At 57.0% G+C, this 17,984-nt stretch overlaps 8 protein-coding genes across 8 annotated transcripts; 3 read left to right on the top strand and 5 right to left on the bottom strand.

The window, feature by feature from the left end:
- Window positions 1-640: 640 nt before the first annotated feature.
- Window positions 641-2,944, top strand: KD926_001503 (Zn(II)2Cys6 transcription factor; the record flags this gene model as incomplete). The annotated part of the gene is made up of 8 exons (XM_053096742.1): window positions 641-681; window positions 753-973; window positions 1,034-1,135; window positions 1,192-1,730; window positions 1,783-2,053; window positions 2,108-2,286; window positions 2,335-2,515; window positions 2,583-2,944. The coding sequence occupies 8 exons, from the start codon at window positions 641-643 to the stop codon at window positions 2,942-2,944; spliced, it is 1,896 nt and encodes a 631-aa protein (XP_052959254.1).
- Window positions 2,945-3,179: 235 nt separating this feature from the next.
- KD926_001502 (NAD(P)/FAD-dependent oxidoreductase) lies at window positions 3,180-4,595 on the bottom strand (the record flags this gene model as incomplete). The annotated part of the gene is made up of 2 exons (XM_053096740.1): window positions 3,180-4,253; window positions 4,395-4,595. The coding sequence occupies 2 exons, from the start codon at window positions 4,593-4,595 to the stop codon at window positions 3,180-3,182; spliced, it is 1,275 nt and encodes a 424-aa protein (XP_052959253.1).
- A 315-nt stretch (window positions 4,596-4,910) lies between these two features.
- On the bottom strand, window positions 4,911-6,751 carry KD926_001501 (putative pyrroline-5-carboxylate dehydrogenase; the record flags this gene model as incomplete). Its single annotated transcript, XM_053096739.1, has 3 exons — window positions 4,911-6,033; window positions 6,107-6,579; window positions 6,635-6,751. 3 exons carry the CDS (start codon window positions 6,749-6,751, stop codon window positions 4,911-4,913), a joined length of 1,713 nt encoding a protein of 570 aa, XP_052959252.1.
- Window positions 6,752-7,050: 299 nt separating this feature from the next.
- Window positions 7,051-7,988, top strand: KD926_001500 (uncharacterized protein; the record flags this gene model as incomplete). Its single annotated transcript, XM_053096738.1, has 2 exons — window positions 7,051-7,126; window positions 7,180-7,988. The coding sequence occupies 2 exons, from the start codon at window positions 7,051-7,053 to the stop codon at window positions 7,986-7,988; spliced, it is 885 nt and encodes a 294-aa protein (XP_052959251.1).
- Window positions 7,989-8,243: 255 nt separating this feature from the next.
- KD926_001499 (pyrroline-5-carboxylate reductase family protein) lies at window positions 8,244-9,186 on the bottom strand (the record flags this gene model as incomplete). The annotated part of the gene is made up of 2 exons (XM_053096737.1): window positions 8,244-9,088; window positions 9,153-9,186. 2 exons carry the CDS (start codon window positions 9,184-9,186, stop codon window positions 8,244-8,246), a joined length of 879 nt encoding a protein of 292 aa, XP_052959250.1.
- A 359-nt stretch (window positions 9,187-9,545) lies between these two features.
- Window positions 9,546-11,067, bottom strand: KD926_001498 (FAD-linked oxidoreductase; the record flags this gene model as incomplete). The annotated part of the gene is made up of 2 exons (XM_053096736.1): window positions 9,546-10,338; window positions 10,412-11,067. 2 exons carry the CDS (start codon window positions 11,065-11,067, stop codon window positions 9,546-9,548), a joined length of 1,449 nt encoding a protein of 482 aa, XP_052959249.1.
- A 408-nt stretch (window positions 11,068-11,475) lies between these two features.
- KD926_001497 (mitochondrial carrier protein) lies at window positions 11,476-12,880 on the top strand (the record flags this gene model as incomplete). The annotated part of the gene is made up of 6 exons (XM_053096735.1): window positions 11,476-11,603; window positions 11,659-11,699; window positions 11,747-11,844; window positions 11,908-11,943; window positions 12,126-12,790; window positions 12,853-12,880. 6 exons carry the CDS (start codon window positions 11,476-11,478, stop codon window positions 12,878-12,880), a joined length of 996 nt encoding a protein of 331 aa, XP_052959248.1.
- A 432-nt stretch (window positions 12,881-13,312) lies between these two features.
- On the bottom strand, window positions 13,313-17,591 carry farA (CeGAL family transcription factor; the record flags this gene model as incomplete). The annotated part of the gene is made up of 10 exons (XM_053096734.1): window positions 13,313-13,358; window positions 13,413-14,396; window positions 14,455-14,637; window positions 14,688-15,116; window positions 15,176-15,248; window positions 15,299-16,020; window positions 16,090-16,211; window positions 16,515-16,539; window positions 16,753-16,842; window positions 17,524-17,591. The coding sequence occupies 10 exons, from the start codon at window positions 17,589-17,591 to the stop codon at window positions 13,313-13,315; spliced, it is 2,742 nt and encodes a 913-aa protein (XP_052959247.1).
- Window positions 17,592-17,984: the final 393 nt, after the last annotated feature.

Below are 17,984 nucleotides of genomic sequence, written 5' to 3'. Positions count from 1 at the left end.
AATCTCTCGTATACACGGAGATATATAAACTTCTATGACCCAACAAACAAACAAACAAACAAACAACTCATTATGTAAGAAAACAGAAACAGAAACCAAAACGAAAACCAAAACAATAAGTATAAGTACTAAACCAATACTAGGAAAAGAAAACAGGGAACAAAGACATACGTGTTCAGATCCTGTCAGGTGATTGACTCCCCGCAAATGCCTTGGACCAAAGATCGACTCTCCACGCTGCCAAATGTCAATCTTTCAACAGCCGGCAGTGCAATCTATTTCCCCGGAAGGGTCTTGACGCCATGACCATCTCGACTATCTTTAGTGACGCCAACGCATCCTGGCTCCCCGGCCAAGGATTGGATCGCCGCCTGCCCAGTATCTCCTTGCTATCTCGGCCAGCCCCCCGACAGTGCAGGACGTGGAGATCTGGCGACCGGATACGAACCCGACGTACTTCTCCAGGTAAAACAATCAACTTATCAAGTAACACGAGATAAGACGCAGCGACCCCCCCGACCCACTGCGGAGCCGGTCTATCGCCAACCCCGCATTTTTCCCATCGCCGCCGTTCTATGGTTTCATCGCCCTCTCGAGGTGTTCGGTCGCAACAATGACTCTCATTCATCGTTCGAGAGCCATGGAGGCATCACGCAGGGTCAAGAAGCGGTCATCCAATGCGTACGTGGCTTTTGTTCTACTCTTCTCCCGGTTTCTCCCTCACCGCTAATGGTCCTTGTCCGTTGCTGAAGCTGCCAACGATGTCGTCGCCAGAAGATCAAATGCTCGGGTTCGCAGCCTTGTAGCACGTGCAACAAACGCAAATTAACCTGCACCTTCGATGACCGCGAGCAGAAAGTCTTGGTAACCAGGGGGTACATCGAGGATCTCCAGGCTCGCGTCGCCCAGTTAGAACGCGGCGATGAGATCTTTAGCCCGCAGAGTCACGAACCCGACCCGATTCCTGATGATGGTAGGTCCTGTTCATCCATCCTGCCCTGAAGTCTGACATATGACATGCTGACGTCCGTAGAAACCATTCTCACCGAACCGCCGAATATCGAAACCACCGACCTGACCAACCCCCTATCCAGCGGGCCGTCGACCTTCATGACTTCGGCCACCGGCCGGACCTGTAAGTCTCTGCCTACGGTTGTCACCCCCCAACTGGAAATGCAGCTCACCGTCCAGTCTATCTAGGAACGTCCTCCAACTGGTCCTTTGCCCGCAAGATCCTCAGTATGACCCACGAGCACCTCTATCAATCCCCACTGCCCACGGGGAGTCTGAGCTTCGACGGGACGGCGTATGACCTGGGATGGGACGGGATGCGGCTGGGAATGCCCGAGCTGCCCATGGCCCCCACCCTCGACTTCTCCCTGTACCTCATCACGGCCGTCAAGTTCCACGCCGGCCAGCTGTTCCATCTGTTCGACGAGGAGAGCTTCATGGGCGGGCTGTATGCCTTCCACGAGGACCCGCATCGGCAGATGGCCACGTCGGGGCTCTGGTACATTCACTACCTGCTCATCCTGGGCTTTGGCAAGGCCTTTGTCGTCCAGAAGGCGCAGGACGGTCGTCCGCCGGGGTGCGAGTTCTTCATCAAGGCGCTGCAGCTACTGCCCGATACGACGCGGCTGTCTCGCGATCCCATCGTTGCCACCGAGATTCTATGCTGTATCGCGTTGTATCTGCAGTCAATGGACTTCCGGAACTGCGCGTATGACTATGTATGTTCTGGCTCAAACTTTGCTGCGTCGCTTAGAAAGCTAACCGGATCAGATCGGACAAGCCCTGCGGATAGCCCTGGCGCAGGGCATGCACACCAACATGCCGGAGCATCTCGGGTACGCTACCGTGCAGCGATGCCGTCGTATCTGGTGGACGATCTATATCCTGGACCGCCAGATGACCTCGCTGATGGGGCTGCCGCAGTCCATCCAGGACGACCAGGTGTACGATCTAATGCCATCGTACCCGGGGTCGCCGCAGCGGGCGGCGGCATTGAGCATGCAGATCAAGATGTGTCAGATCATTGCGGAGATCAACCGCTGTAAGTCCTGTCTGTTGTCGTTCCTGTCTACGGTGCGTGTTTAACCATGACCAGCGGTCTACGGCCCCGATGGTCGGTTAAATCGGAAATTCCTGGTGCGCACCAAAACGGCGCTGGCCAGCACGGCGGATCTGGCGAACGAGCTGCGACGGTCGCATGACCTGCGGCTCGAGGAGGCATCTATCAGCGGTGTCTCGCGGCTGTCGGCGCATCTGCATTTGCTTTATCATCAGGTATTTCACATTCTGGTGGTTGAGAAAGACATCGTCTAACGGATATAGTGCATCGTCCTGGCCACCCGACCGCTACTGTTCTGCTCTCTCAAAATCCGTCTCCAGTCCCCTGAACGCTGCATGGCGCTGCAGTCGTCGCCGACCGTGCGCAAGCTGCTGCAAGTGTGTCTGGATTCAGCACAACAGATGCTGAATATCCTCGCGAGTCTACACGAGCAGAACCTCCTCGGTACGCCTCTCCCCTCCCCTCCCCTTATAATAGAAAGCCATCAAACTAATAGAACATCCTGAAACAGATAGTTTCCTCCCCTTCGACCTCGAATCGACGTTCGTCTCCAGCGTCATCCTGCTGGCCGCGGGACCCGCGACGGCCGGACTGCTCGACCCGGGGCCCAGCTGGCTGGACCGGGGGGCGCCGATCCTCGACGAGATGGTGGCGCGCGGCAACCGCATCGCGGCGTTCCATCGCGGCGAGCTGGAGCAGCTGCGCGGGACGCTGGGGCAGCTGGACGACGGCACGGGCATGCCGTCGCCGCAGATGGAGTGCGGGATGCCGGAGGGACTGACGACGGCGGAGATTCTGGCGGTGGCGGAGTCGATCGATACGGGGGATGTGGATTGGATCGCGCATGCGGTGACGGAGAATAGTATTTGGTGATGGATGTAGATCGGATGTATGTATGGTATGAAGTGATGTCTTATGTCTTGTTTCTCATATCTGTTTGTCAATATCGATATCAGTGTATGTCAATGTCATCTATACTAGATGCATGGTCATCTAATCCACAAACACCATAACAGAAAGAAAACCGTCATCTGTTAAATGAAAGGATAATCCACAGTAAAAGATCAATGGCAAGCCTGTATTCATTCTAATCCAACAACCCAACAACCTACAACTTATTCGCCCTCCCCTCCTTCTTCAAATCCCTCAACTCCATCGAACTGCCCAACCGCCAACTACTCTCGCCCTTCCACTCCCCATTCCCATCTTCTTCCTTCCACGCCCATCGATCCACCTTCTTCCCCCCGAGCAAATCCACCACCCACTCCCCAACCAACGGAAACAGTTTCATCCCATGCCCCGAATCCCCCGACACCACCACCACACTCTCCTGACTCCCCGGCACATAATCAACAATGAAATCGCTATCCTTGGTATCCGCAAACCAGCACAGCATGGGCCGCACGAACGGCCGCTCCGCCAGATCCGGGAACGTCTGGCGCAGCAACGCCCGCATCTTCGCCTGGTCCTCGCGCGGGAGGAACGGCTCGTACTCCGGTCGGGACACGCCCGTGTGCGCATCCGTGTTCACGATCCCCCCGCCCATCGGGCACAGCTTGAGCAGGTGGTTGTCCGTGTCGGGTTCGAAGAAGAAGCCCAGATCGCGCGCGTACGTCACGGGGAGACCGCGCAGCTGGGCCGCCTCGGTGGGCGTGAGTTGGATGTGCGCCACGGACCAGGCTTTGGCGGTGATCTGGCGGTTCAGGGCCGGGAGGAGCGGCGAGACGCCGGCGCCTGCGGTGACGATGACTTGTCGCGCGGGGAGGAAGCCGCCGGAGGTGAGTTTCACCCCGGTGCATTTCCCAGTCCCCTTGCTGGGGGAGTCATAGACCAGCTCTGCCACCCCGGCGCCTAACCACACCGGTACGCCGGCCTTGCGGACCGCCTCGTAGACGGCGACCAGGGCTTTCGCGGAGTGGCACCACCCGTCTAGTTTGTTCAGGTAGCCGTGCCAGCCGGGCATGGCGCCGCGGTAAGGGCCCATGAGGTGCGGTTTCGCGGCATCCTCGTGGCCCAGCGACACGACGTGTGGGTTGATGGCGGCGTGCGAGTCGGCGGACGCGCGGAACCGGTTCAATGTGTCGATGGCGGGTTGGGGGGCTTTGCTGGAGACGCAGTGCAGGAAACCGGTTTGGTGGAAGTTTCCGGCAAAGGGACCTTCGGACCAGGCGGAGATGGCTTTCTAGAGAGGGGAGAGAGGGGTGGTTAGCAATTGGCAATTAGCGGTGATGTTGGTGGGGTTGTGGAGATATAGAGTGTAATGCGGGGAAGACGGAGAGAACGTAGAAAAGAAAGAATAAGAGAGAGAAAGAAGGGAAAATACCAAAGTCAGGTCCGTATAGAATGGATCCTCATACTCTGCCCGCACAATCTTATTCAAATCATTCGCGGCCGACGACCGCGGGGGCATCTGCGTGTCCTGCTCCAGCACGAGAATCTCGTCGGGCGACACTTTCTGCGAGAGATGCAGCGCCGTGGAGAGGCCGAAGGCGCCGGCGCCGACGATGATGATGGGAGGGGCCATGGTGGTTCTAGTGTGATTGAGAGTGAGAGAGTTAGGACTATGGAACAATGTGAATTGGTTACGAGGAGAGACAGAGGGATGTCTTTATATCTTCTCTACAGCTGCTTCTATCTTTGATGGAGCTGCAGTTGGAGATCGGAAGACTCTCCGCACCGGGAAGCTTCCCGAGGGTCTCTTTAGCCCTAGTTTCAGCTACAGGAATAGCTCTCCATAGCTCTAGATTCTAGATTCCATTTTGATAACATCATCGCAATAACAAAACTAACTAAAGACAAACATCGTATGACATGACATGACATGATAAAAATGATACAATTACTGGTTGCTCGGGTACTCGAATCCGTCAATCTCGAAGTACTCCTCCTTGATCAATCTCGGACTGGTGAACCGACGCAGCAGATCCGAGCTGCCCGCGCGGTCGTTGGTACCGCTGTTCCTGGCGCCTCCGAACGACTGCTGACCGATGAGCGCCGCCGTCGTCTTGCAGTTCAGGTACAGGTTGCCCGCGGAATACCGCAGCTTGTCCTCCGCCTCGCGCAGCGCTTTCCGGTCCTGCGCGAAGATCGCACCGGTCAGCGCGAACCCGCCGCCCGACTGGTCCACCGTCTTCAGCAGTCCGCTCCACTCCGCGTCGGGGTAAACGTAGACGACTAGCACGGGGCCGAAGATCTCCTTCTCAAAGAGCGCGTGGTCGGGCGACGACGCCTGGTAGACGGTGGGCTTGACGTAGAAGCCCACCGAGTCGTCGTACGTGCCGCCGGCCAGCGTCTTGAGGGATGAGTCGGCGTTGCTCTCGTCGATCACCTGGCGGATGCGCTCGAACGAGCCGCGGTGGATGACGGGGCCCATGAACGCGCCCATGTCCTTGTCGGGGTTGCCGATGGTGATGCGCTCGACGCCGGCCTTCAATTGCGTCAGGAACTCGTCCGCCTTGGACGCCGGCAGGTATAGCCGCGAGGTGGCGCTGCACTTCTGGCCCTGGTACTCGAAGGCGCCGCGGATGGTGTGGTTGACGGCGTTGGTGATGTCCGCCGACGGGTGCACTAGGTGGAAGTTCTTGCCGCTGGTCTCGCCCACCACGCGGGGGAACTCGCGGTAGGTGTTGGCCGCAATGCCCTGCGCCACGCGGCCGTACAGCTGGCGGAACACGGCCGACGAGCCGATGAAGTTCAGACCCGCGAACTCGCGGTGCGACAGTGCCACGTTGGTCACTTCCTCTGCGTCACCGGGAACCAGCTGGATCACGTCCGCGGGGAGCCCGGCCTCGCGCAGGATGCGGTGCACGATCGTGCTGGCGTAGATGCCGGCGGGCGAGGGCTTCCAGAGCACGACGTTGCCCATCAGAGCGGGTCCGGAGACGAGACTGCCGCCTAGGGCTGTGAAGTTGAAGGGGGAGACGGCGTAGACGAAACCTTCAAGGGGGCGGTAATCCACGCGACTGTCCTGAATCAGCATTGATCATTCCTGATTTTTATCCCTTCAAAAAGAGAGCAAAAGAGAGAGAGAAATACCTCCACATGCCATCCGTTCCACGATCGGGCTGCTTCTCCAGAATCTCCGCAGCGTAATGGCAGTTCAGACGGAAGAAATCCGCCAACTCGGCCGCCGCGTCGATCTCACCCTGCCAGACATTCTTGCCCTGCCCCAGCATCGTCGCGGCGATCAGCTCGTAGCGGTACTTGGTGGTGGCCAGCTCGGCGGCGCGCATGAAGATGGCAGCGCGGTCGACGAACGGCGTTTCCTGCCAGCTCTGCTTGGCCTCCAGGGCGGAGTCGATGGCCGAGGCCACCTGCTCGGGCGAGGCATGGGGGTAGTTGGTGAACTGCACCGCATGCTCGGCGGGCAGGGGCTGCGAGGTCGACTGCGTGGTGGCCTGCACCTGGTTGTTGTAGACGACGTCGCTGGTGACGGGCAGCCGGGCGCGCAGGTTCTTGAGGGCGGCTTCGACCTTGGTCCGTTCGGGGGACCCGCGGGTGTATGTGGGCTGGTCAACAGTCAATTGACTTCTCACTAAAAGTCTCGAAGTAAAGAAAACTCACGTTGGGCTCGTTGCGCGCGGCGGGCAGACGGAAAGGCGCCGTCACTTTGCCGCGAGTCTGCGTCTGCAGCGCCCGAGCGGGGAGAACTCGGGGACGAGCAATGAGTCTGGAGGCCATGATGTAGAAGGTGAAGGCGAGGAGAAAGGTAAAGAGATTGAAAGTGTGTAAGTGGAAGAAAGTAACAAAGTCGAGCTCCAACAGCTTCTCTGCCAGCCTTTTATCCTGCAGAAGCCGCGGAGCAACGACGTAACACAGGCCGGGGAGGCATCCGACTCGGGAGGAGAACCGATCCCCACAAAAAGGAGAGAGCTACAGTATACGAAGTACAGCTACCGGGCATGATAGAATAAGATAATAATAAAAAAGATAAACAACAGGAAGTACCCCGAGGAAAACTTCCCCGTCAACTCAGCAGAATGACCTCCCTCTGGCCCGATCTCGCTGCGGCCTCCCTCTCCGCCTCGTTGATCTCGCCCGTCATCGCTCTGATCGGTAACCCTAACTTCTCTTGCATTTAGTGTCTACATTGACTGAACTGTAACTAGACAAGTCTCTCATCCCCAAGAATAACTCCCCCGCTCTCCCCGCAAGACCCAAGCCCCCCGTCTCTCTCGCCCGCCCCTTCGGCATCGTCTGGACTCTCTATGCCACCACCTACACCGTCGCCAACACCGGCGACTCGCTGTCCTCGCGCGTCCAGTACCAGCATGCCGCGCTGCTGGCTAGCGCCGCCACCATCGCCGTGAACGTGCCGCTGGGGATCTGGAAAGATCTGCGGTTTGCGCAAATGTTCGCGGGGGGTGCGACGGCGGTAACCACGGCGGCGAAGACGGCGCAAGAGGCCGTCTCCACGGTGTCGAAGGAAGTCGTCGGGAAGGAGATCTCGAAGATGGGTATTGGGTCGGGGAGATGGAAACCAGCAAGCGCAGGAGGAGGACGTCTCGCTACAGGGGCCTTCCTCATGCGCGACGTCATTACCATTGTCGCGTCGTTTACGCTGGCGCCGCGATGCGCAGAGTACCTGACTACGTCGGGTATGTTGGACTCGGAATCGAGTGAGAACCACGGGGCACTCGCGATGAAGACGAAGATGGAAGCGCATCCCCATGAAATCTCCCAAAAAGCGACCATCATCGCGCAATTGGCTGTCCCCGTGCTGTCGCAAGTCGTCGCCACGCCGGTGCATCTGGTCGGGTTGGATAGTTTCTCGCGACCGATGGCCAGCTGGGCCGAGAGGATGGCGTTTGTTCGGAAACATGTGTTGCCGACGACGGTGGGACGGTGTTTGAGGATTATTCCGGCCTTTGGGGTGGGTTTGGTGGTGAATACGGAGTTGCGGTTGTTTTTTGCCTAGACTTTTTGCTTGATTGTGATTGTGTATAAAGAGCTACGAAGATATGGGCTTCATACATACATACCTCCAATGTATCAGTATCGGTATCCACTAGGATCTCCTAAGCTCATCCGAGAGAAAAAAGAAGATCAATCAATAGACTTACGACTATGGGCTTGTGTTCACCGCAATGTCATAAATTCATTCTTCCTTTGTCCCTGCCTGTCTATACTAAACGATTCTAAGCTCATCCGAGAGAGAAAGAAAGAAGACAATTTAATCGCGATCTCCCATCCCTCTCGCTCTCTCCACTGCCTCTCGCATTCCCCGTCCCAATACCCCCCGAAGACTGCCCTCCTCCAACGCCATCACGCCCGCCATCGTACATCCCGCCGGCGACGTGCCCTGGTCGCGCAACTCGGCGGGACTCAGTCCGCCCTCTTGCATCATGGCCGCGCTGCCCTTCATGGCCTGCACTACGGTCATGCCCGCTACGTCGCGCGGCACCCCCGTGGCCACGGCGGCGTCGATCAGGGCGTCGCAGATGATAGCGAAGAAGGCGGGCGTCGACCCGCCCACGGCCGTGATGGCGTCGATCTGCGACGGCCCTACGCGGATCATCTTGCCGACGCGGTTGAAAATGCGTTCGACCAGACCGAGCGTTTCCTCGTTTTCCTTAGAGGAAGAAAATGAAGGGGACACTTCAATGGCGGTGAGCGACTCCGAAACCTGCGCCGCGATGTTGGGCAGCGTGCGCACGATGCGCATCTGTCGGGTCGAGTCGCCGAGGGTCTCGTGCAGCTGGGAGGTCGTCCACCCGGCCGCCACGCTGACTAGGAGTTTCGATTTCAAGGCCTGTGCTAACGCCGGCTGGGACAGGGCGTGCTGGATATCCGCCGGGTCGATGCCCAGGATGACCACGTCGGCGGCGGTGACGGCGGCCACCGGGTCCCGCTCGACGGTGAGGTTGGTGGAGTTCTGCGAGAAGCGCTGGGCTAGGCGCTGCGAGGAGGCGGCGCTCCGGACGCAGGCGATGTAGCGGGTGAATGGTAGCGCATTCTCCTCGGTGGTGGCAGGCGGGGCATTGAGGAGACTGGTGAGGATGGAGGTGCCCAGATTGCCTGGTGGGAGGGCAATGAGGTCATCTTTCGTGCAGGACGCGAGGGAGAAGGGGACTGGACTTACCGCAGCCGAGAATGCAGAGGGTTGAGTTGGCCATGATGATGTTAGATTGTGTCACTTGTGTTACTGGAGAAAACTCAGGCGGACCGAGTAGTTAAGAATGATAGTTGAGTACTCCGTAGTACAGTGGAGAGAAGTGTAAAGAACGGAAGCCCATCCGACGCGGGGAGATCGGGAAGTCACCCGTCCAGACAGCCCTAATTCAGTAACAGTCCAGATACTCCACTGATTACGGACTTAAGATACCAATAGGCTGTACAGAAGATAACAGATTGAGTTCATATCTCATGTCGTATCTCATTTCTCTTACTATTTGCATCCTAGCGTCTCCCCCGCACTGCACTAAGTCTGCAGATCTGGACTAGTCCCCTACACCGTACCCTGTATACTCTCCTTCTAGTAACCCCATCCCAGTCTCCGCCGCAACTCCTTCTTCAGCGCCAGATATTCCTCCCCCGTGCGCCCCACCGCATCTCGGTTCTCAATGGCCCGTCGCAGCAGATACGCCAGACACTCGCCCATCTTCCCCCATGTCGAGCACTTGAACACCTCGGGGGTGCCGTCCGAGCCCTTCATCTTCAGCAGTCCGAAGCTAACCGCGTCCGACATGCCGTGCAGCTGCGCAAAGCCCACCGGCACCGTGGGCAGCCCATCCTGCAGGCGCTGCCGATGCAGCTGATGCGCGCCCACCACGCTGTCCTGGTTATGACTGGCCAGGAACAGATTCACCGACGGGAACGCCTTCCGCGTCCCGAACTCGCCGATCTCCTGCCTCAACGCCCCCCGCGCGATCGTGTCGTAGGCCTGGTCCGTGTCCGCCTTGGTGTCGTGGATCAGCGACCGCTTGTCCGACGCGATGTAGGCGCCGCGCACCAGCTTCAGGCCCAGCGTGAACCCTTCGCGCTGCGCCGTCTCCATGTGCTTCGCCAGCGTGTCCGATGTCGACTTGAGATACGCCTGGTACGTGTTGTACACCAAGGCGAATCCCTCCCGGTTGTACCGCCGCATCAGGTCCAGCGTCACGCGCAGAATCCCCGCCTGGAAGTGCTGCGACTCCGCGTCCACCAGGAGACGCACCCGTCGCGCCTGGCACTTGCTGCCGATCTCTTCCAGGGCCTCCAGCATCTGCGTGGGAGGGAGCTCGCCAGCCGAGAAGGCTTCGGTGACGGAGGGTCCGGCTCCGGTCAGTCTATAGAGTTGGTTAGAGACTGTTTTATAGAAAGTGTAGACCTTAGCTAGATTGAAGACAAAGGGAGACATACTTCACGGCCAGATAGTCCCCATCACCCAGGAGATCGATCGTCTCCACCGTCCCCTTCCGCCACGCCTCGATGGTCGGGCAATGCTGCGCCTTCTCCTGCGATAGATCGTTGGAGATGCCCAACCCGTGCGACGTGTTGGTCTTATGATCGAACACCGTCTCCTTGGCGTAGGTCAGGATGGTACCGCGGAATCCGAGGTCCTTGAACCGCCGCAGCGTCACCTGCGTCTCGGCGGGATTCTCGCCCGCGCAGAACTGCTTGTAGAAGGTCTGTTTGAGGATGCCGTGCAGGAGCGGGTTGCGGTCCACGTCCAGCAAGAAGCCCCGCCCGGGCTGCGTCAGGATGGATAATGACCAGAGCGCCGGTTGCAGCAGGTAAGGTTTCGAGGAGATGGCGGCGACGAGGAGAGAGCGTAGCAGGACGCTGTTAGGGAGGGCTGCCAATGGAGGGGCAGAAGAGGCAGAAGAAGAAGAAGAAGAAGAGGAAGAGGAAGAGGTATTCGTGTGGGAGGAACTGACCTCCAGGGTCGATTCCACTCCTCGTACGTGTTGCCAACGTCTCCCGCCGTCGAGCTTGTACAGCACCGTTGGACTCGCCCGGGGGAGGCCCACGAGTCCAGGCCGGGGAACAGTGGCTTTCACCAGTAATCGTGTCATTGTATGTGCGGAGAGGATTGAGATGAAGATTGACCTCGACAAGTTGGGGATGACGGGGAATCTATAAAAGCAGCGACCATGGTCCTGTCTTATCAATTGCTCTTTGATGCCCCTCGTGGCGATGGTCGACCATCGGTTGCTCTCCCGGCCATCAGTGGTTGATATCTGGATCCGGTGGGAAGACTCCCGACTGTCTAGATTCCTTCAGCGAGGATCCTATGCCTGAATCGAGATATGGAGTCCCCAGATTGATCTCCGCCGCAGGGTTCCGCCCCGTCGTGCTCATCGGCTGCCATGCCGATGCTCTCGTGGCTGTCCTACAGCTGGCCCGGTGGTAGGTGGGTAGTAACTATGTAGTATGTATGCCTCCCCCCCCCCTCCGTCTAGGAGAGACCAAATCAGATGAACATGGCTTCCGAACTTTCTACGACGCCTCCCTGCCCCCTTGTCCAGACCTCCGACAACGGCATCTCCTCGACCGCAAAGGAGGTCGTGGTGGGAGCTACCGGGGGCATCACCCAAGTGCTGATTGGCAAGTCCTCTCTTTGGTCTGCTTGGCGTTACTAGTTACTAACTTTGCATCCTGGCTAGGCCAACCTTTTGGTTCGTTAATCCCATTCCTCTAGCCCTAAGTGTCTGTCCTTGCCACTGCCTCTCACTCTAACATGACCCCATTCAGATATTGTCAAAGTCCGCATGCAAAACCGCGTCGATGGCGGCGCGGTCCATATCGCCAGGAATCTCTGGAGACAGGAGGGTCCGACGGGGTTCTATAAAGTATGACCCTTCTGATGTCGTATATCTATATCTCCCAATGAGGAAGAATACCTAACGATCCAGGGATCTCTCGCTCCGTTTGTAGGAGTCGGGGCCTGCGTAAGTGATTCCCATCCCTAAGCACCCAACCCTATCCTCATCCTATGTCCAACTCCAACCCTAATTTCATCCCATACTCAACACTTCCTACCTCATACCCATACCCATACCATCCATCCCCTACTATCTCCTATATACACCTCACACTCATACTCAACCCAGCCCAACTAACCCACCCCAAGATAAGCATCGTCTACACCACCTTCCACCTCGTCTCCTCCACCCTCAAAGAAACCCTCTCCACACCCACCCTCACCACCCCCCAAACCTACCTCTCCGGCGCCCTCGCCGGTCTCACAAACAGTCTCGTCTCGGGCCCCATGGAACACATCCGAATCCGCCTACAGATGCAATCCGCGAACCCCGCAGAACGCACCTACACGGGGACCGGAGACTGCGTGCGCCAGATCCTAAGACAGGGGGGTCCGCGGGCGCTGTATCGGGGACAGTCCGCGACGATGCTGCGCGAGTTTCATAGCTATGGCATTTGGTTTGCGGTGTATGGGGCGTTGATGGATCGGGTTGTGGAGGGGGAGAGGAGTCGGGGTGGTAGGGGTGAAGGTAAGGCAGTGGTGCAAGGCAGTGGCACAGGGGAGGTGCAAATCCCCGGGTGGAAAGTCGCGGCATGCGGCGCCGTTACGGGCGAGATCCTCTGGGCCATGAATTACCCGTTCGACGTGGTCAAGAGCACCATGCAGGCCGACGGATTCGGGGCCCAGAGACGCTATCGCGGCATGGGTGATGCCGTGCGGCATATCTGGCATGTCGATGGCTGGCGAGGGTTCTTTCGGGGACTGGGGCCGACGTTGGGCAGAGCAGTCCCGGTGTCGGCGGGGACTTTCTTGGTGTAGGTTTTCTTCCTCGCATGGTTGTGGCTTATGTGGTTGTATACTGACGTTCGTTCTCCAGGGTTGAGGCGGTTCGGAAGTCGCTATAGAGGTAACAAACTACACCTAGTTGGGTCTCGGGGATGGGATTTCAAAGACATCAATTCCAGTATGTTGGATCATTCCAACTCCTTTCTTTTCCTATGTACAAACCAACCATCCAGCCATCCTCCCTATCAATATGCAGAGGCCCGCCAACGGTGCTTGGACTTTTGCCCAACTCATCCACGTAAATTCCATCCTTTCATGTGAACATCTGAACTTAAGACCGTCACCATAAATATGCAGCAAACAATCCCCCCTCCCTCGTTAGATCCACTCAAATCGACACAAATTAAACTCAACCAGGTATACAACAGTAAGAATAACCACAATTGCAATCCAAACGCCTTTCCTCGCAGATGGGACTGAGCAGCATATCATATCAATGAGGAATAAGAATAGAACTGCAACAGTCGTGAAGAACGCATTCGACCCGAGCATTAGGTCGGCATTTCAAATGTGCCGTTGATGCCGAAGAATTGGAACCTATAGGGAACTGTTAGTACTTTACAACGATGTTTGTTATCTCTAAATACGTACCAATCTTCAACGTTCAGAGTGGTCGGCGCTGTAGGTCCGCTACGAGAGCTGCTGCTCCAGTTGTCATCCTGGCTAGCTGCATCGATCGGGGCTCCGCTGATGGAGGCATCGAGTCCCTGCATCGGCCACGTGTGCTGGTTTTCCAGCCCGAACATTTGCGGCGGTTGTTGACCCTGTAAGCCAATACCGGGCGGCATGTTCGAAAGAATCTCCGGGCTTCCCTGGGCCCCGGACAGGCTTCGCGATGGCATGGGAGGTTGCGACATCATGGAGCGTTGGTCTATGGTTTGTGGTTGCTGGAGGTGCGCCTGCATATGGAGTTGTGGGTCCACGGTGTTGGTCTGCGGCGACGTCAACTCCGGGAAGATGGCGGTGCCGTCGGGGAACAGCTGGTCCGGCTGGAAATTCTCCCAGAGCGACGGCGACAGGTTGGGTGAGGTACGCGTGACGAGGAAGAGGTCGGGCGGCGTGGCAGGGAGGGAGAATTGCGCATTGAACGGCGTGGTCGGTCGGGTGTTGCTGCGAGAATTGCCTTCGCGCGGCGCCGGGGGCGACCCCTGGGGCACGGTCAAGCCGGGCTGGCTTATCTCTCTGGATGGAGTGAGCGCCGGGGTCTGCGGGCGAGACCGCTCGTACGAGACGGGAGGCGTGGGCCCTCCGTTCGGCAGTCCCAGGTCCATGTCGTCAAATTTGCGCTTCGGCGGATCGGGCCTCCTGACGGGTTGCGGCTGGCTGGTGCCGTCGGGTCGCACTCGCTGGTGTCTTCTGCCCGCAGCCTTCTGGAGACGTTCCTCCAACACTTTGTTCCCAAGAATGGATTCGAACAGAGTGTGAACCATCTTGGCCACCAGCCAGGATTTAGAGACGTCCTTCAGTGCTTGCATGCAGATGTTGATTCTCTCCTGACATGTTGCCACCACGGAGGGCACGGAAGATCGCATTTGATAGACGTGCATGATCAACGCCGAGAACAAACTATAGACACTGTCCATTGGTTTAGCAAGTCTAGTCATCGACGTAGAAGCATAAATCACAAACTCACATGAAGGCTGGGGTATATCGCATCTCTCGGTGATTCTGCAGGTTTTCGATGATCGAGGTAATCATTCCGGCAGCTTGGAAGGCGATGGTACGCGACGGATACGCCATCTCCTCGACCCGATAACTACTCGGCACCGAAGAAGCCGGGGGCATGTGTGCTCGATGCAGAAGACAGAGCGTCGTACTAGACCGAATCAGCAGGCGTTGCATCGACACGCGAGATTCCGGACTTACTAGTAGTTCGCGTGCAGAAGAGCGGCCCAGAAGTGATGTCGCTGTCTTTGCCAACACACCTCCTTGGGACAATTCTGCAGCCAATCCGCCAGAGCCATGTCGGAATGGGTCAGATCCATGGCGTTCATGCGTCTCGATTTCGATGCCACCGAGTACTGCTGCGACAGAACGAGACCCATGATCTCGCAAAGCTTGACGTATTGCAGGAAGAACTGGACGTGAACGGGGTCGGCCGGATACTCGGCCGCAATGTCGATTTCGTCTTCGATAAAGTCATCCTCCGTCAACATTCCCACGTCCGAATCGTCCGTATTGATGCCAATGGGCCGTCCTAGCGCCACCGCTACGGAGCGGTCTCGTGTGAACAACGTCCACCAAATTCGTTTCCATAGCCTTTTGTCCGGCTTCGTAAGTTGCGAGGATTCCACGCTAAGCGATCATTAGATTTCGATTCACAATGATAAACCTCAACGACGAGAGGGTCGTACCTTCGGTGCATTCCCGAACCTTGTGCGACAACCATCGCCACTCGAGTCCAGTAGAAGACGTTTTTGGTAACATCTGCATCACGTCAGCGGACATCCATCGGATTACATTCAAGTAAAACCCACCTTCGGGGCCTTCCCAGTACCAGCCCAGGAGAACCAGGGCCTGAACGATAGTAACGCGGTCGTCTTCGTAATTGGCGTCGTACAACGCCTTGGCTCGCTTGTAGAAGGTCATGGCGGCCGGGGTCGTCGAGCCGTTTGCATCCATCAGCTGAGGATTCGTGCAGACCCTGGACCCCGCGAGGAGAATGGCCTGCAGAAGCAGCAGCGAGGGCGGATTCTTGGGGTCGCGATAATGCCGCATGAAGCGACTGCGGTTGACGATGGGAACCACGGGGGCCACCCATTGGAAGTATGCGTCCACTAGCTCGTCGCACAGCGGTTTTGGCGGTAGCAAGAAGGCACCGCGTTGGTGTAGAATGTCCAACTCCAGGTTATCGAGTTCGGTCACTCGTGATCGAGACCCCCGCATATTGGGCGGCAGAGGATAATGCACCACGTCCGTAGTCCCGTGGCGATCCTGTACCAAGAGCGACAGATTCGACGACTCGCCTAGGTAGGCGACACGACCGGCTTCCTTGATCGGGGCCCGCGCGAACTTGGGCTTCATGAACTGGGCGTAGGCATTGTTGAGGTGAGCCTCTTGCACGGCCTCGGTTTCCGAGACGGCTTGAGAAGGCATGCCGTCGACGATTTGATTGTTCCGGTACCCAAAAGCATCCTTGCCACTGTCTCTCGCCGGCGTCTCCTGCTTCGGTTCGGGTGGTTCGCTGCGCTCTTCGCTTCTGTATCCCAGACACACTCCGTCAGCCCGAGTTCGACCGGTCGCGTTTCTTCAAGGCCACAACACATACCCGTCAACCTCCTTCGGTTTCGTCTGATTCTTCTTGCGTTTCGGCGTGGGGATTTTGCACTCGATCGAAAAGGCTACGCAGTTGGTGCAGGGCACACCCAAACTGGCAGCGTCGCAACGTACCTGTGTGAACGATGGTTAGTGGTGGTGAGCGATGCGACCGGCGGGACCGTCTTAGTGACCAGGGGGCAGGGAGAAGGAACGACGGATCACAAGAATATATAAAATCGATAAAACAATCATATGATATACTGATAAGAAGAATCACTTACTTTTCGAGCATGGCAGGTCTGCAACAGCGCAACACAGCACAAGTTAGCAGACAGACACTCATCGATCGCATGAGCTGCACGACGGATGGGCCGAGGTGCCGAGGCTTCTCGCCGTCGCGTCCACCTCAGGACACAAAAAAAAGGAGAAACGTACCTCACAAGCGCGCGACGCACGTTGTCTAGATTAGATAAAACACCGATTAGCATTTATAAGTTGACACTTAAATCCCGATTGAATTTGTTTGGATTCCGAATCCGCCTTCCCGTCAGAACACGCGAGGTGTGCGCCTCGGGGCTTCAGGCCTCGACAGAACCCCGCGACCAAGCTTGCTGCCTCCTCCACCACCAGCGCAGCCTCTCTCTTCTCTTCTCTCTCGGAATAATCAACACACCTTCTGAAACTCATCTGTCCGTTTGTTCCAGTGCGCACAGTAATGCCGGAAGTGCCCGTCGAGCCCGTAGCACTCGGCGCTGGGCTGGGTCTGGAATTTGTAGAGTCGGTATGAATGTCTCCTGCTGCGCTCATGGCCAAAAGGTATCCATCCAGAGAAACGCGCTGTAAAAGAACTTCCGGAGCGATCGTTAAAGGTGGGTTTAAGGTCCGGGAATGTGAGTAAGTGGGGGAGTTGAGTGGTAGGGAATGAGGAAGTTCAAACCCAGAAGAGAGAATTTGAAAAAATTAAAAAAAAAAAATTAAAAAAAGGAAAAATCCGAGAAAATAAAACAAGGGAATTGAGGGGAATAGTCAAATGCAGGGACGAGGAAAGTTGGCGGAGAAGCAAAGGGAAGAATGGAAATGAAAGAGCGACGCCACTAAAGACGAAGAGGAAGAAGAGGAGTTGCGAGGGTGAAAATACGCCGGGCAGATCCAACGATAACGAACTCAGGAACAGGTCAGCGGGGAGGTGGCAATAGTTGCGGTGGTTGTCAACTGTTAACTGCTCAAGGGGATCGTCTTGGTGGAGAAGAAGCCTTGACTGCGACTGGAATCCCGGTCCAGCCTCGCCAGAAAGGGTCCAAATGGTTTATAATTTACAAATCGTCCTGAAGTCATCGTTCAGTTCGCTGCCTGTTCTTGCTCCTGCTACGTACTCCGTGCTCTGTAGGGACGGACCTCCGCCGTACTCTTCTCTACTACGGAGTACATCCAGACATCTACATACATTACAAGTCTCTCCTCCCTCCGCTGCACGGCGTTCTCATCCCGGCCGCGCCCGTTGCTTGCTTCCATCTCCTTCGCGGCACTTTGGTCCTTAATATCATTCGGGGAGGATATCGCCTGAGGTAGTTACCCCCTGGCATTTCCACCTCCAGTGCTGGCCGCCGGTTCTCCACCGGTGGACCCGGTTGATCCGAATCCACTCGTCCGTTGGGCTTTATGCGCCCCCAATTATGTTGCCCTTATTTCCATCAGGAATGTGCTCCGTGGGTAGGGTACCAGGCGCGGATGCCGTCGCTATTTTCACGGCGGGATCAATCTATCTCAAACACGTAGGTGGGAGTATACACATCATTCTGTTCTCGGGAGATCAGATCCAAGTCCAAGTCATCTGGACTCTCGACCTGAAACTCTCTGCGATCGTAGATCCGCCAGCACCAGGGAGAGGGGACCGAAAGGGACCAA

This window comes from Aspergillus affinis (genome assembly GCF_023601865.1).
Source record: "Aspergillus affinis strain CMG 70 chromosome Unknown NODE_12_length_464043_cov_86_772839, whole genome shotgun sequence".
Lineage (NCBI taxonomy): Eukaryota > Fungi > Ascomycota > Eurotiomycetes > Eurotiales > Aspergillaceae > Aspergillus > Aspergillus affinis.
This window is presented reverse-complemented; position numbering and strand designations above follow the sequence as displayed.